At 44.5% G+C, this 15,560-nt stretch overlaps 2 protein-coding genes across 3 annotated transcripts; one reads left to right on the forward strand and one right to left on the reverse strand.

The window, feature by feature from the left end:
- The first annotated feature begins 3,115 nt into the window (after positions 1-3,115).
- LOC123428578 (probable magnesium transporter NIPA4) lies at positions 3,116-6,435 on the forward strand. Of its 2 annotated transcripts, none has more exons than XM_045112800.1 (9): positions 3,116-3,532; positions 4,261-4,317; positions 4,423-4,513; positions 4,612-4,772; positions 4,882-5,009; positions 5,104-5,241; positions 5,590-5,682; positions 5,848-5,959; positions 6,052-6,435. In XM_045112800.1, the coding sequence occupies exons 1-9, from the start codon at positions 3,334-3,336 to the stop codon at positions 6,174-6,176; spliced, it is 1,104 nt and encodes a 367-aa protein (XP_044968735.1). In that variant the 5' UTR covers positions 3,116-3,333; the 3' UTR covers positions 6,177-6,435. The 2 variants fall into 2 exon arrangements, with proteins under 2 accessions (XP_044968735.1, XP_044968737.1); XM_045112802.1 differs by having other exon boundaries at positions 5,848-5,953.
- Positions 6,436-9,305: 2,870 nt separating this feature from the next.
- Positions 9,306-13,444, reverse strand: LOC123428987 (putative disease resistance protein RGA3). Its single transcript, XM_045113056.1, has 2 exons — positions 12,325-13,444; positions 9,306-11,306 (listed from the first exon to the last, which is right to left on the reverse strand). The coding sequence occupies exons 1-2, from the start codon at positions 13,429-13,431 to the stop codon at positions 9,306-9,308; spliced, it is 3,108 nt and encodes a 1,035-aa protein (XP_044968991.1). The 5' UTR covers positions 13,432-13,444.
- Between the last annotated feature and the right edge of the window lie 2,116 nt (positions 13,445-15,560).

The following is a 15,560-nucleotide window of genomic DNA, read 5'->3' on the forward strand; positions in this document are numbered from 1 at the left end:
CTCACAGGCGCCTATATAGTACTTCCTACGTTCTAAAATAAGTGTCGCACATTTAATACTAAGTTAGTATAAATTTTGTATTACAGCAGCAACATTTATTTTAAGACGAAGGGAGTAGTTCCTGTCCTTTTCATTCCATTAGCTAGGATCAACTTAATTATTACCCTGCAACAACAAAAAAGAACCAGGATCAACTTATTAATCCTTTTTTGCAGGCAATGAAACTATAAATCCATGATATAGATGCATGGTAAATCAATCGTCAAACGGTTGTTGGTTACACCCGTACATTGCCGCCCACCGTGCGTCAATTACCTGTTGGTTATTATAAATGAAAATCGCTGCTCTTTTCCTCAAAAAGCCCATGCCGCGCCACCTTGTCTATTGGTTGGTTGGCCATTCTCTCCCTAATAATAATAAAGCGTCGATTGTTTCTGTAGTAAGTCGTCGTCAGTTTTGCACAAAAACCCGTCCGCTTCTGGGTATTCAACCCACAGTCCCTATGTAAGTGGATCTGAAAAAAAAAACGTTTTGAGTTTACAAAATAACCCTTGCGTCATGTAATAATTCCGCCCACGCTCCTTATCCAATGACAGAGAAGGTCGATCCTGACCTCCGTCGGATCATCCAAGGCCCCTCCATGTTGCCTCCTTTTCACTAGCTACTAGTATCTCATTGAAATCTCCTATGATCATCCAAGGCCCCTCCAGGTTGCTATGCAACGTCCTCAAATAAGACCAAGATAGGTGTTTCAGGTCCCAGTTGGGTTCTCCATAGAATCCAGTCAAGCGCCAAGCCGCATCGTTGCCATCCATCACAAATCCACCAATGAAATTAGGCGGTGAGTAATTCAAAACCACTTCATTGGAGTTATTATAAAAGAGTACAAGCCCTCTAGACCGACCATCACTTTCTACGACATGCATATGATCAAACCCTAACTTACTCTTGATTTCATTCGCCTTTATTTTGTTCAGATGCGATTCAGACAGAAAAACCACATCCGCTTTCACACGTCCTTGCAAGTGCAAGAGCTCACGAACTGCCGTGGGCGAAAGCATCCCACAGCAGTTCCATGCTAGGGTTTTCATTGATCCCGGCGAACCTCCGCTGAGGAGGCCGTCAATACAACATTGGAACTGTTTGCAATTGCTTCACCGTCTCCACCTTTCATCTTCTTCTTATTTCCATTTTTCTGTGGTGTCCCCATTAGCTCAATGCTCCCATTATTTCCCCCATCAAATTTGTCCACCTTATTCGTTGTATTACCCGTGGGAACAATCGCTCCAGCACCCACCTGCGGGAGCCCTTCGTTGCTACGATTCGCGGTAGCTCCCGAATCCTCTACATATCGTTTCCCTAGGACATTTGTATCCATCGCCACCACAACCTGCATTTTGGTCTCATCCAGGCTCAGATTTCCTGCATTCTCAGTCATCGGGGCTTCCTTATCAGCACATCCTGGTTCATGTGTGGTAGCTGGCTGATTGTAGGCAGTGTTATACCGCCAGTTTGCAGAATCATGCATACCCCGTCCTCTGCCTCTTCCAAAAGCGTCTGTCCAGTCATCCTCATCATCACCTTCCCTTCTACCATTGGAGGGGCCGAAAGACCGGGAATCTCTCCCTCGGCCACCATTACTACGACCTCCTCCTCTTCCCCGTCTCGGAGTAAGAAGGAAATTCCCCCACTCAAATTTGGTTACATCATGCTCTCCTCTGCCGCACTCCTCATACCAATGCCCCATCAGCCCACAAGCATGGCAGAAGGTGGGCAGCTTTTCAAATTTCACCAAGTATTTCTCTGCTTCTCCACCCTTTGTGATGCCAACCACTCGTGTGAGTTTTTTGTTCACATCCAATTTGACTCTGACGCGAATAAATTCGCCTGCAAAACCATTAGGAAGAGTAACCTGAACCTCACCGATCCGTTGAGCTAGATTCCCTAGTGCCCTCTCACTTTTAAGCACACCATCAGGTAGTTTATGCCAAGTCTCGAGCTTATCTAGCTTAACTTTCTCTGGGTTAGTGAATCCATCATATTCTGCCAGGATCACAACATGGCCTTTGAGGTCCCACGACCCCTGGTGTATAGCCTTTTTTCAATCTCCAAGACAGTTAAACTGAACCGAGAAAAGGTTTGCATCAATCCTTCTCCAAACCACCTTGAGGGCGGGATTCCAAGCAGCCATCATCTCTGCAATCAACGCATTATGGATGTAGTTTTTCGTTGTGAGTAAGCGCCCCAGGGCTAACCACTTGGGTTTAATATCCTCGGCTTCAAGTTCTTCCTCCTAGATCAGATCACCAGCCTCGTCATCTTGTAGTGTCAGCCTCTCCAGTAGGTTGCTTGTCGCTCCTACCCCTGCATCCTGCTTCCCCAGGTTTTCCTGCGACTCCGACATGATCGAGTCGATTGTGATAGCCAAGATCAGATAAACCCCTAAAACCCTAGATACAGTCGCCGCACCTCTTGGACCAGGAGGAACCCCGGGGGAATCCTCGGGGGGGGGGGGGGGGGGGGGAGGGTAGGGAGATGAGCGGATGGGTAAGGGGGCTAAAACAGTGAAGAAGGATTCGCTGGAGAAAACTCACGACGATGACACCGTCGGAGGACTGAATAACCCTAGTCGCCTGATACTAGGGGGAAAACAAAATTCCGCACGAAGCTTCACTTAATCAGGATAAATTTTCTTTTGGTACATTGCAGGGACGCGTTAGCTACTTATTTCATATTAGAAAGGATGCTCGATCCCACAAACAAACAATCCTAACTTTCACAGATGAAAAACAGTAATATAAGAAAAGAAAACATGGCAGAAAAAAACAGAGTGCTTGTTCTGAAATACTCCCTTCATATCACGCGGAGCAGAATTATTTAGTACTCGCTCTGTTCCTAATTCTCCTCGACAACAAGTATTCCCTCCGTTCGGAAATACTTGTCCTAAAAATGGATATAATTGATGTATCTATAACTAAAATAAGTCTAGATACATTTATCCTTAAGACAAGTATTTTCGGACGGAGGGAGTAGTATTTAGGAACAGGGGAGTACGTACTAAATAATTCTGCTCCGCGTGAAGAAGAAAAAAAGAAGAAGAAAAATATTGGGAAGAGAGTAATTGTGCCCAACGCAACAAGCAACGACCAACCCTCGCCGCGCCGCGCCGCGCCACCACCCCCCGCCCCGCCGCTGCCCGACTGACTTGCTCCCGCTCCTCCCGTGGACACAAGAAGCACGCCCCCGCCGATCTCGCCTAGTTAGGCGCCGCATGAGGCGGACGCGGCCTCGCTTGTCCTCCCCCTCCTCCTCGTTGCGGCGTTAGGTCTCGTCATGGACGAAGCCTCGGCCGGCGCCGGGTCGGCGTCGGCGTCGGCGTCGGGGGGCGGGGGTTGGTACACGGGCATGTCGTCGGACAACATCAAGGGGCTGGTGCTGGCCATCTCCTCCAGCCTCTTCATCGGCGCCAGCTTCATCATCAAGAAGAAGGGACTCAAAAAGGCCGCCTCCTCCTCCGGCGGCGTCAGGGCCGGTACGTAACCCCCCTTCCCCTTCCCCTTCCCCTTCCGTTCCGGTGGCGCGATTCTGCTTGAAAAATCACTTCTTTTAACTCCGATTCGCCACTGGCACCCGAGTTGTTGGATGGATGGATTGGATACAGCCCCCTATCCTCCTCTGCACACAAATGCCATCCCCATCTCCTTCATTCTTTAACACACTCACTCTACTACTCTAGTTTACTACTCGTACTGTATTATTCGCTCCAATATCCATGTGATTGTGGCAGTCCTTCACACCACAAGTTGGAGCTTTATTGTGTCCGTCTTATCACAGACAGATTTCCCCTCATGCTTGTTTGTCTCCCTTGTATTCAGAAGAAACCGAGTTACTTACTGTCAGATTGCACTGAGTGTTATACTATATATATATGGCGTGTCGCGCACAATTTAGCCTATTTTGACATTCTGTGTCCTTCCAATGTTAATGGCATCAGGCGTCGCACCACACTGTAATTCATAAATCTAATGCTCAGAATTGGGTTTGTCATCTTACTGCCGCACACTGCTTACTCTGCTTGCTGCTCACTGAAGCTCTCTGGACAAAATAAACTTGTTGATGCTGCCCCAAAACTGTTATATAACATCCTAAGCTGCTAAATCCGTGACCATGTGTATACAACTGTCATATCCCTAGCCTTGTGCTTCATGTGTATAACTAATAACTGTACTAAACTACTGATGATGCTCCATGTTATCACAGGGGTTGGTGGTTACTCTTATTTATATGAGCCTCTTTGGTGGGTTGGCATGATAACAAGTAAGCAACCACTCTTCCCTGTGTTCTACTTAGTATTTTATTTCTCTATAATATAGGTACCTTCACTTATCGGGATACCGTCTACATTTCTAAATTCCTTTGCAGTGGTTGTTGGGGAAGTTGCAAATTTCGTAGCTTATGCATTTGCACCAGCCATTTTGGTTACTCCTCTTGGTGCTCTCAGCATAATCATCAGGCAAGGCTTCTGGTTACAGTATCCTTCCTTCCTGTGTTTCCTCCCAGGAGATTCTTACTGGTTTCATCATTAATCTGGGTGTTTGTCTTGTATTGCAGTGCTGTACTTGCACACGTAATGCTGCGTGAGAAGCTGCACATATTCGGCGTTCTCGGATGCGTCCTATGTGTCGTGGGATCCACCACCATTGTCCTCCATGCCCCTCAAGAGCGTCAAATTGAGTCGGTGACTGAAGTTTGGGGTCTGGCTACTGAACCAGGTATACGTTGTTTGCTTCTGCCCAATTTCTGAATGTTCCTTCAAGTGTCACTCAGCCCAACTAAAGTGTGATTAACAGCAAGTGCTAACCAGCTGATGCTGTTTTCCAGCCTTCATGTGTTATGTGGCCGTAGTACTTGCTATTGTCGCTCTTCTTGTGTTCAAGTTTGTTCCACTTTATGGACAAACCCATGTCATGGTGTATATTGGTGTTTGCTCTCTTGTAGGTTCCATCTCGGTATGTTCTCTTCTCTAGTTTTGTATCTCTGACCCTGTATCTATCGTTCTCTACTAGCATATTTTGTTGAAAACGTGTCCGTTGACATGTGCAGGTCATGAGTGTGAAAGCTCTTGGGATAGCGTTGAAGCTGACCTTTTCCGGAACAAACCAACTCATATATCCCCAGACATGGGTTTTTACTATGGTTGTCATCTCATGCATCATTACTCAAATGAATTACTTGAACAAGGTATATACTTGATTTTCTCCCACTGAACCACCTACCCATGACCTAGCATAATATGTAGGTTGTTGGAGTTCTAAACTATAGTATAGACATAAACCAAGGAGAAACAGCATGCAGTTTCTATTGTTTTTCACCCCTTCTAATCTATATCACTATTATTAGAGCCTCAACTGTCTGGTTCCTTGGTGGAGGGTATGTGTGTTACAGAGATATGATTAGCTAAAATACAAGTTCGTTAGTGGTGGCTGCTTTACAAATTCTTAGCTCAGCTAACTGTATCAAAATAGCCGCACTTTTCTAACCAAGACATTTTTTAAATGACAACTGATTTCCTTCCTGAATGCATTGCAGGCCCTTGACACGTTTAATACAGCAGTTGTATCCCCCATATATTATACAATGTTCACATCGCTAACCATCTTGGCTAGTGTGATTATGTTCAAGGTATGATGATGATGATTCTATTGCTTAAGCGATCTTTTGTTTCTTTCTGTCTTTCATGGCATTTCGTTCAGGTAGTACAGAGTGTGTGTCGAGAAGTTCAAGTAGTGTCTGTCAGAACATCTTAGTTGTTGCTTTGCATGTCATTTCATTTGTATCTACGCGCAGGACTGGGATCGGCAAAATCCAACACAGATCGTGACAGAGATGTGTGGCTTCGTCACGATCTTCTCGGGAACATTTCTACTTCACAAAACAAAGGACATGGCTGATGGTACTAGTATGGGTTTTTTTCCTCCAGACTGAGATTTTTCATGTTTCTTAGTTGGTGGCATGCTCTGAAACCAAGTTATCTGTTATGTGCCGCTGCAGGCCTATCAAACTCTTCTTCATTCCGTCTTCCAACCATTTCATCGACGCGGTCCTTCAAGCAAACTGATGAGTATAGCGATGGCATTCCTCTCAGGTCGTCGGAGTCGTTCCGGTCAACACACTGATGACCGGCTGCTGACCATCGATTTTCACCGAGTTAGGGCGCAGGAGCAAGGCTGTAATCGAAACCGTCTTGTGTGCGTAGTAGTTGAGCTGTCACCTATGTTGTTAAAGCATCGTGCCCAAGTCCCAATGTATCTAGTCGGTGAGTTAACTTGGCGCTGGAGTAAAACTGTAGGTAGTTTTGGTTCCGTGGTGCTGTCTGTAAGTATAATGGATGGATGATGAAGCAGGGTACTGAAAATACAACATGGTTTACATTGTTGTTGGCATGGTTTTATAATTTCATTTCATCCATTGTGGTGGTGCAGCCTGACTTTATTATCTGAAGAAACTTGATAGAAAAAAACGCGTTTGCAGTTTCACGGAGATTTCGTTTATGGGTCGCAAATTAGCGCGGCCGAACAGAAACCGTAGATGAAACTGCATAATTTGAAAATATAGCTTCGCGGAAAGTTCATACTACACGCTACATATATTACATACTACATACTACATCAGTACGAGCTCAGTCCTCCTCGTTGGAGCTGCAGAGATCGATGTACATCGTCCTCTGCTCCTCGCGGATGCGCCGCCACTCGTCGTCCTTCGCCTTGGCAGCGAGGTTGGCCTCGACCGCCTGCCACCACTGGAGGTCTTCGATCTCCTCGTCGTGGCGTTGGCGCTCCGCCTCCTCGTGCAAGCTACGCTCGGCAATGGCGGCCGCAACCGCGTCCACGTCGACGATGAAGTCCTCCGGCCCGACGACTCCGCGGTGGCCGAGCTCCTCGGACTCCTCCTTGACGGCGACGACGTCCTCCGGCTCCTCCGACTCCTCCGACCACCGCCTCTTCACAGGGAGAGGGTGCGCGCCGGAAGAGGAGGAGCTACCGGTGTAGGACGAGCCCGCGGCCGAGGACGAGCCATGCCGACGGTTGTACTCCTCCGTCTCCCAAACGAGGAAGCTCGCCGGCGGCGACATGCCGCGGTTGGTCCACCTCCGGGCCCCGCGCTTCCTCGCGGCGTCCGAGCGAACGCGCCGCTCGCGCTCCGGGTCGCTTTCGCCGCCGGATCTGCTGCCGGAGCCGCGTCCGGAGCTCCACATTGCGGCTGGAGGCGGGGGAGGTGGTCGCCGGCGGCGAGAAATGTGGAGAAGGGGTGGGGAATCGCGGGGGCTCGACGGCGGCGGGGGGTAGGGTTTCGACCCGGAAACGTGCCGCGGAACCGTAGATATAATGGTCGGGCGTACGTTTTGCGGGCCGCGGTAAAAAAAATTACGGACCGGGCAAGTATGCGGGCTCTGTTCTGGTCGGAAAATTGGAAAGCATTATTCAATCAGTTTTGAACATGTGCATCCAAAGCAATTTGTAGCCTATATTAATCAATTTTGACAGTAGTGTCAAGCATAAATACAGTATATTTGATAAAAGAGACATAATTTGACAACATGATCCATGAATCAGGAGATGAATTGGCATCATGACCGAGGGAATAAATAGGCAAAATAGTTATCATAACACAATTTTTTCGCATTGTATGTCCCTGATCTGTTGCAAATAATAGGAGAACGACTTGTTATAAATAATAGGAGAATACCATCAACTCCAAAAATATTAACAGATGATAAATTGGGACAACACAATTGGACATGTCGGTCAGAATGCACACAAAATATTAAACAGGGTAAATTGCGGCAATACTTCTGCTAAATAGGGTAAAACAAAGAAATCTCACTAAATGTGGTAATTAGTGTTACAAGTCAAAATGGGCGATAAAACTGGAATTTACTCTTTTATTTATCTGTGTTTTTTGCTTTTTTCTTAATAGTTTGAAATCCATGCCATTTCTTGAATTCCCGAATGTGTTTTGTTATTGCGAGCGTATCTTTAATCTGCAAAATATTTTTAATTTGTGAAGTTTTTAAATTCAAATGAAATTGGATTATGAAAAAAATAGACTAATTTTAAAAATTTAAGCCAGTTTGTGCATGCTCTGTGTGTTTCCTCGATGTTCTGATGTGCTACACGCGAAACATACATGTACTCCCTCTGTGGAGTTGAAGCTCTACCACTAGTATACAGTCGATTAATCTATAGTCTACAAATTTTTATTCTGGAAGAGCTTTTGAGTTGATTCTTTTTTCTGCTGATTGATATGCAAATTTTCCAGAGGTTCGTAATTTTTCAGATTTTTAGAACCTACTCCTGTGAGTACATATATATATATATATATATTATTGACTGATGAGTGCATAACTTCAAATTACGAGACGGCAACAACGTTATCTTTGTGTGCACCTCGTATCTGGTCCACCAATCTCCCAGTGTTTCCAATCCAACTCCAAGCACTCATTTAATAAAATTTCTAAAGGGAAGAAAGTAACGTAATGAAATAAATGAAAAGTAAAAAAAGAAGAACAAATACACTGAAAATAATAAGAAGAAAAAAGTAACAAAGCAGAACAAATATGTTTCCTACGTTTATTTTGAATTATTTAGATTGTTTACCTCACGCGTCACGTGGTAAAATGATTTCCCACGTTCAAATCACTTAACCAGAGTAAACATTGGCGTTCTTAATTTTTTTGATTTGATGAAACCGCTTGTGTCCTTGCTATTGGGCTGAGGCCCATATTGGGATCAGGAAGGGGAAAGGATAAGTGCTACTAAAAGGGCCCATGTTGTGAGTTAACCAACCGACCTTGTATGTTTTTTCCTGGTTTTGAAAAGATTATATATTCTTCACCTTTTTTTCTCTTTGTTTTCAGAAGCCTTTTTAGTGGTTTTCTTTCAGATTTTAAGAACTATTTTCTTGTTTGTTTTTTCTTATTTTAAATTTTGAATGAATGAATATTTTTAAAATTAATGAACTTTTAAAAACAGTTCCAGCATTTTCTAAAAATCTGAACATTATTTGAAAAATGCACGAACATTTCAAATCCTTGTGGATGTATTTAAATTCCTCATTTCTTAGAAAAAGAACTAAATGTATTCATTTTTTTTCAGAATTAAATATTTCAAAAACATTTAAGAAAATTCATGAATACATAAATAGAAAGAAAATCATTAAAAGGATTAGTGAGCACCAATACTGTTGTAGTCGTGTGCTGAAAACGATGGAGAAATTAATACATGAGCTGGTAGCTAGGTTCAAAGCTACCTGCTTATAACAAAGTCTTGTGGGAGCTCACAGTCTTGATGTCCCTGCTTGGCCTTGGCCTTGGGTGTGCACCTCGCATCTGCTCCACGCCCACTAACCTCCCAGTGTTCCCAATCCAGCTCCAGGCTCTCCAGCGCTTCGACACCCTCCAGCAGCTTCAGCTTTGGGCAATCCAATATGTCGACCGTCCGCAGCTTGGCGAGGCCGCTGATCCTCCTCAGCTCAGGGCAGGAGTACACACAGAGCTCCACAACACAGGGGAAATTCCCCACATACTCCAGGAGCGAGAGATCCCGTAGATGAATGGTTCTCAGATTATGCCTGCGGTCACTAGCAAGGCCTGGGGGAAGGTGTGTCAGCTTGCAGTCCCTGAGGTGGAGAAACTCCAGACCTGGCATGGCTATGACTTTGCTCTGCTCCTCATCCTCCCAGCCCCACTCCTTCCATCCGGAAAGCCCACCCAACACCAGTCTCCTCAGGTTCGGGAATGCGGCACCTCCATCTCCCCTCCTTGCTGCATCTTCATGGGTCTGGGACTGGAACTCAGGCCCGACATGCTCGATGGCTGGAGCATCTATGACCCTCAGCTCTTCCAAACCGTGGATCCTGCACAAACCATCAGGTAGTCGGGTGCAGTGGGTTATGTGCATTAGATCAATAAGCTTCAAGCTCTTAAAGGTTGTTGCCGCTGGGGACTGCAACCAATTTGGTAGCCGACGACCAAAATATCTTGATATTATTAGTGTCTCCAATCTAGCAGCTGAAGGGCACAGCTCATCAAATACAGACTCTATCCTCTCCTGTTGCTCTACCCCATCATCCTTGTAGCAACTTAACTCCAAATATTCTAGATTCTTCTTGTTGCTAATCATGGCCCTTTTAGCCACACAACTGCCAGCCACATTTTCTATACTTCGGACTGAAAGAAATCCAAGACGTGAAAGAGCCCCCAGCTCTTCTAAACTGCACCAGCCCCCATCCGTCTTTACTGGGAAGCCATGAAGGCTTCTCAAATTTGTTAAACCACCGAACCCTCTTGGTATAACATCTACACTGGACCCACGCAAGTCAAGATATCTTAAACATGCTAGTTTTGTGATGCTGTTAGGGAGGTTTTCCAACTTTGTACAGCCATCGAGCTGAATGTGCTCAAGGAACCTCATCTTATGGATCTCACCGGGAAGCCTACATATGTTTGCATTGGAGAATGCCAGGTATCTTAGGTGCCTCAGCTCACACAAACAGTCCACTAACCCATCAGATTCCTCGGAGCTTATATCCAATACCCGTAGACTAGCAAAATTCCTCAATGAACCACCAGGTTTAATCTTACATCCTATCAATAATAACGTCCTCAATCTTTTTTGCTTCTCTAGGATGGTCCACTCTAGTTCTGAATGAGTTGCTTTTATTGAGAGACGGCAGAAATATTTATTTTCTGGAACAACATTTCTAATGTCAACTTGATCCTTCTGAACCACGAAAGCTTCTTCTTTAGCCATAAATTGGGCAAATGAGCGGACAACATCATGCAGAGTGTACTCCCACCTGTTCCTATTTGAATCATCAGGCTCCAAAAGATTCCTACCCTCCAACTCCTGATGATACTCGGCCCCTATTTCTTCTAGATCGACTTGGTCTGACCCTGACCTCTCATCATGCTGAACAAACCCTTCACTAATCCACATGCTAATAATTCTTTTCTTTCTATAACCTGAACCCTTTGGCAAAAGTGCATAGTAGAGAAAGCATTGCTTCAAATCTGGAGATAAATCATCGTAGCTCAAGCATACTGAGTAGTTTAGTTCCCCTTGTGACCCATCTTCTTCTTTCCACCCAAGATTCTTGTGCAAAACAATCTCCCAGTCATGTTCCTTAGGATCCCTCTTGCTTAAGAGTCCACCCATAACTTTAATGGCAAGTGGTAGCCCATCACATTTTTTTACAATCTTCATCCCAATATCTTTCAGCTCATCAAAATCTCTTTCAACACCGACCTGCCAACAGTATAGGAAAACTTAGTAACGATAATATCCATAGTTGCACTTGTACATTTTCGTATATACATGAGTTTGCATTTCCTTTTTATGATACACAACTTTATATTATATTCAGATACATAGTATTCCAACACTAGGCAGCACTGATCCAAAGATCATCAGAGAGTAAGTATTGGTGTATGAACTACAGTTTTGCTCCTGAAATTAGGAAGAACAATATCTTTTTGAATATAAAAGAAGAAAATATATTTGATCAAACCAAAACATGTGTAGTACTTCTACAGGAATAATGTCCCGTAGAAAATATAAAAATTGTATGGTGTCTGTAGTTATGCAAAATACAACAGTTTTATAGATAAAAAACGGTGTTATACATAATCAGAATTAAAAATTCCAAATTTTACAAAGTCTGGTTAAATATAAATTCAAAACTAAGACTTGAAACATAGCTTTCCAGCTTGCAAAATACACAACTTTGGAAGAACTCAAATTTCTACTAAGTAAACATATTTCAACCTAAACTAAAATTTTAATATTACGAATTTATCCACAGTTCTCTATATTTTTCAATCTAAATTTAATTTTGACCTATTATGGATTCATATCCTCACATATCAAAGTTTTCATTTTCTTGCCAAGGTAGGACTTTGTGTTCGTCCGTACTAAAAAACGTGGATAAATGACGAAAAAGGGTTTCTATCCACTTTGTATTCCAAAGCAACCTATACCGATAACAAATTGTATCGGATACCTTACAATTTGCCATATGAAAATGGAACCATTAAATTTGGCATGATCAATTAACACAATTTTCCATTAACCTATATATACGTATCAAAAACAGCGGTCAAAAGAAACTGTAAAATGTAATAGAATTGATGTACAAACGTACACATATGATTATCATACACCCAACCCCAAATGTGCAACAGGTACTGCTAGCTAGATAAAGTCTGAGGTAAATTGATGTCCAAAATATTGTACTACTTGTTTGTAGAACAGATGAATTACTGACCTGTGGCTGTGGCAGCTGTTTCTTTAGCAAACACCAAGCATCTTCATCGTTTAGTGTGTTGACACGCAGGATGGAAGCTCCCATGCTCCGTACGACACCAGCCTTTCTTGAGGTAACCAAGACTCGGCTTCCTGGCTGTGTATCGGCGGCATTAAGAACCGGGGTTCGGAGCACGTTTTCCCATGCTTCTTTGTCCCACACATCATCCATGACCAACAGAAACTTGTTCTTTGATAGGGTGTCGGTGAGGACGTTCACAAGTATGGTTTCGTCCTTCTCATCGCCATGATTCCCCCCGGCATGGGAGATGGCGGCCCTTAGCAGGCCCATCGGGGTGAACTGCTGCGTGACGCTCAGCCATATCTTGATTTTGAACTCCTCCTTGATGGCCTCGCTTGCCAAGATCTTCTTGGCGAGGGTGCTCTTGCCTATGCCGCCTTGGCCAACTATGGCCACCACCCTGACGGCGCTGCTGTCATGCTCGTGGCGTCTGTCGGCGATCAGCATATGCTCCAGTTGTTCTGTATTCTTGTTGATCTGGTCACCCACAAGATCTGACTGGACAAACTGTGCATTCTCGCGCCTGGGCCTGGGGTAGGAGGTCGGCGGCCTCCTCCGTTGCTCGTAGGAGGCAAGGTCAATGAAGTTGAAGTTAGCGGCACCCTGGTAGATGGTGGCCAGCTCCTCGTTGAGATTCTTGATGCGGCTGCCTACCTCGTTGGCGAATCCAGGGTTCTGCACGCAAAAGAGAAAGGGCTGCAGCTTTTCCCCCAGGCACCCTAGAAATGGCAGCTTCTCCCGGAGCCGGAGGCATAAGCCGCTGGAGTGCTGCTTGTCCTGTCGGTCCAAGGCCTCTAGCTGGCAGAGATCAAGGATGTCAGTGGCCTCGTACATGGCGGTCTTGAGCATGGTCACCCATGCCTGCACGCTCCTGTCAATGATGCGCCTCCTCTCGGCATCGGTGAGGAGGTTCCGGAGGGGTTCCACGTTGGCTTTCAGCTTGTTGATCTCTTGGGAGACGCCCAGAAGGATGCCCATCTTCTTTTCCCCCATGTCCAGGATGGTGTTCATCAGACGGGCTGCGAAAGCATCAAGGACAGCCGCCATTGCTTCCTTGCTGCGTTGCCTACACCACACCAACCAGCTGTTTGTTAATTATAGCCCAAATATATATGCATATTTCTGATTAATCACAGTGCAAGTAGCAGGTACAGCTAGCTAAAACTTAACTAGTACTAGTACACAAAATAATCAACACCAACTAGTCAAAGTATGAATACGCGTGCGTGAGAATAAACATGTTTTGCCGATGGATCGATTATCACCTCAGCTAGCTTCAGTTGCAGTGCAAGTTGGCCTCCCCTCCCCCTCCCCTAGCGCGAGAAGGAACGGCGGCGGTGCTCAAAGGATCAGGGGGAGGTGCGGTGGCTGGTGGAGGCGCGCGCGAGAGGGGATCCGGCGAAGGAACGACGGCGGTGCTCAAAGGATCAGTGGAGGCGCGGTGGCTGGTGGAGGCGCGAGAGGGGATCCGGCGAAGGAACGACGGCGGCGCTCAGAGGATGAGGGGAGGGCAGTGGTGTGAGAAGAGAAGATGGATGGGCAAGAGCTAGCGCAGGATCCACTACTAGGCCGGCCGGCCGGCTTCCTTTAATTATATGTGCTCAGGATGAAGCACCCGTAATAATAATATTAATTCAATTGATTTGCACATCACTTAGGCTAGGCGAGCTCTTCTTGTCCTGCAAGTAGGTGGGTGTCTGGTTACAGAGACTTATTAGGGACTTAATAAGTCTATTTAAATCCCATCTAACTCAAACAGGAGGGACTTATAGGAACTTAAAATGGACGTTTGGGACTTATGAAATAAGACTCTCAAGGAGAGTCTTATAGGGACTTAGGGGGTGTTTGGTTACAGGGATTTATTAGAGACTTAGAACTTATAAGTTCCTTTAAGTCTCATCTAAACCAAACACGAGGGACTTATAGGGACTTAAAATGGGTATTTGGAACTTATGAAATAAGACTCTTAAGGAGGGACTTATAGAAACTTATAGTTGTAATATGGTCTTTTAGTTCATGTTAAGTCCTAGGAACCAAACAGGCAAGAACTTTTTAGGGACTTAGCACTCATAAGTTCGGACTAAAAAAAGTTTAGGACTTATGAATCAAACAGGGCCTTATAGTTGTAATATCGTCTTTTGGTACATGATAAGTCCTAAAAATCAAACAAGTAGGAACTTTTTATGGACTTAGGATTTATAAGTTGAAACAAAAAAAATCCTGGACTTATAAACCAAACGGGGTCTAAGTATATAGTTTGGCGTGGATCTATAGGCCAGATGACGACATTCTCTAGACTTAATTAAGTATGTACGTATGTGTGTCTAGATCTAGTGCAAGCTGCAAAGCCTCCAACGACTCTCTCAACAGAGTACTACTGAAAACTGTAGTTTTGAAGTAAGGTTATGTTTATTTCGGAGCAGCAAAATCTAGGTTAAAAGGGTGCTCGGATATGTTTTAGTCCCATGACTAAAAGTAGTGAGACTAAAACTTGCTAGCTGTTGGGGCATAGTTTATGCCTAAGTAATTTTGGTGATTGATGACAGTACCGCAAAGGACTAACCGGATGTGTTAAATTTTCAGATAACACACGTCAACGGCACAAGACGACTCGCCCCCCTCTTTCATGGAACAGAAGCACGGTGTTCTAAAACTAGCCTCACCCATGCTTGAATCCAAATACTAAAGAGACTAAAATCAAGTTAATGAGCATTTATTATCCTGCAAACCATTCAATCCAGAACTCGTCTGAGGAGTTAAATGAGGAGAGAGAGGACTAATGCACGTTTTAGTAGGGGTACCCCTGACTAAAAGATTTTAGCCTCAAGACTAGTTTTAGCCTCTCTTTAGTCAGGGGTGCTTGAAACTTTAGCCTTTTATAGAGACTAGTTTTAGTTAGACTAGTTTTAGTCCCTTGAATCTAAACACCCTCTAAGTACAGGCTGTTTGACTTAACAATAAGTTACCGATATTGATGACCGTTTAATGCTTCTACAAACTACTCCTACGTAGTACAATTCCAGTCAAAAAACAAACAAAAGAACTACTCCTGCAATGTTGATTTTTTGCAGATATATAGTATATACCTTCGGACTAATACTAATATTAAACACTTGGACTGGTTGAGGTTATTTTTGGGTTACACATTGTCTGGTACGTATGATCGATGTGCTAGC

Source organism: Hordeum vulgare, chromosome 2H (genome assembly GCF_904849725.1).
Source record: "Hordeum vulgare subsp. vulgare chromosome 2H, MorexV3_pseudomolecules_assembly, whole genome shotgun sequence".
Classification (NCBI taxonomy): Eukaryota; Viridiplantae; Streptophyta; class Magnoliopsida; order Poales; family Poaceae; genus Hordeum; species Hordeum vulgare.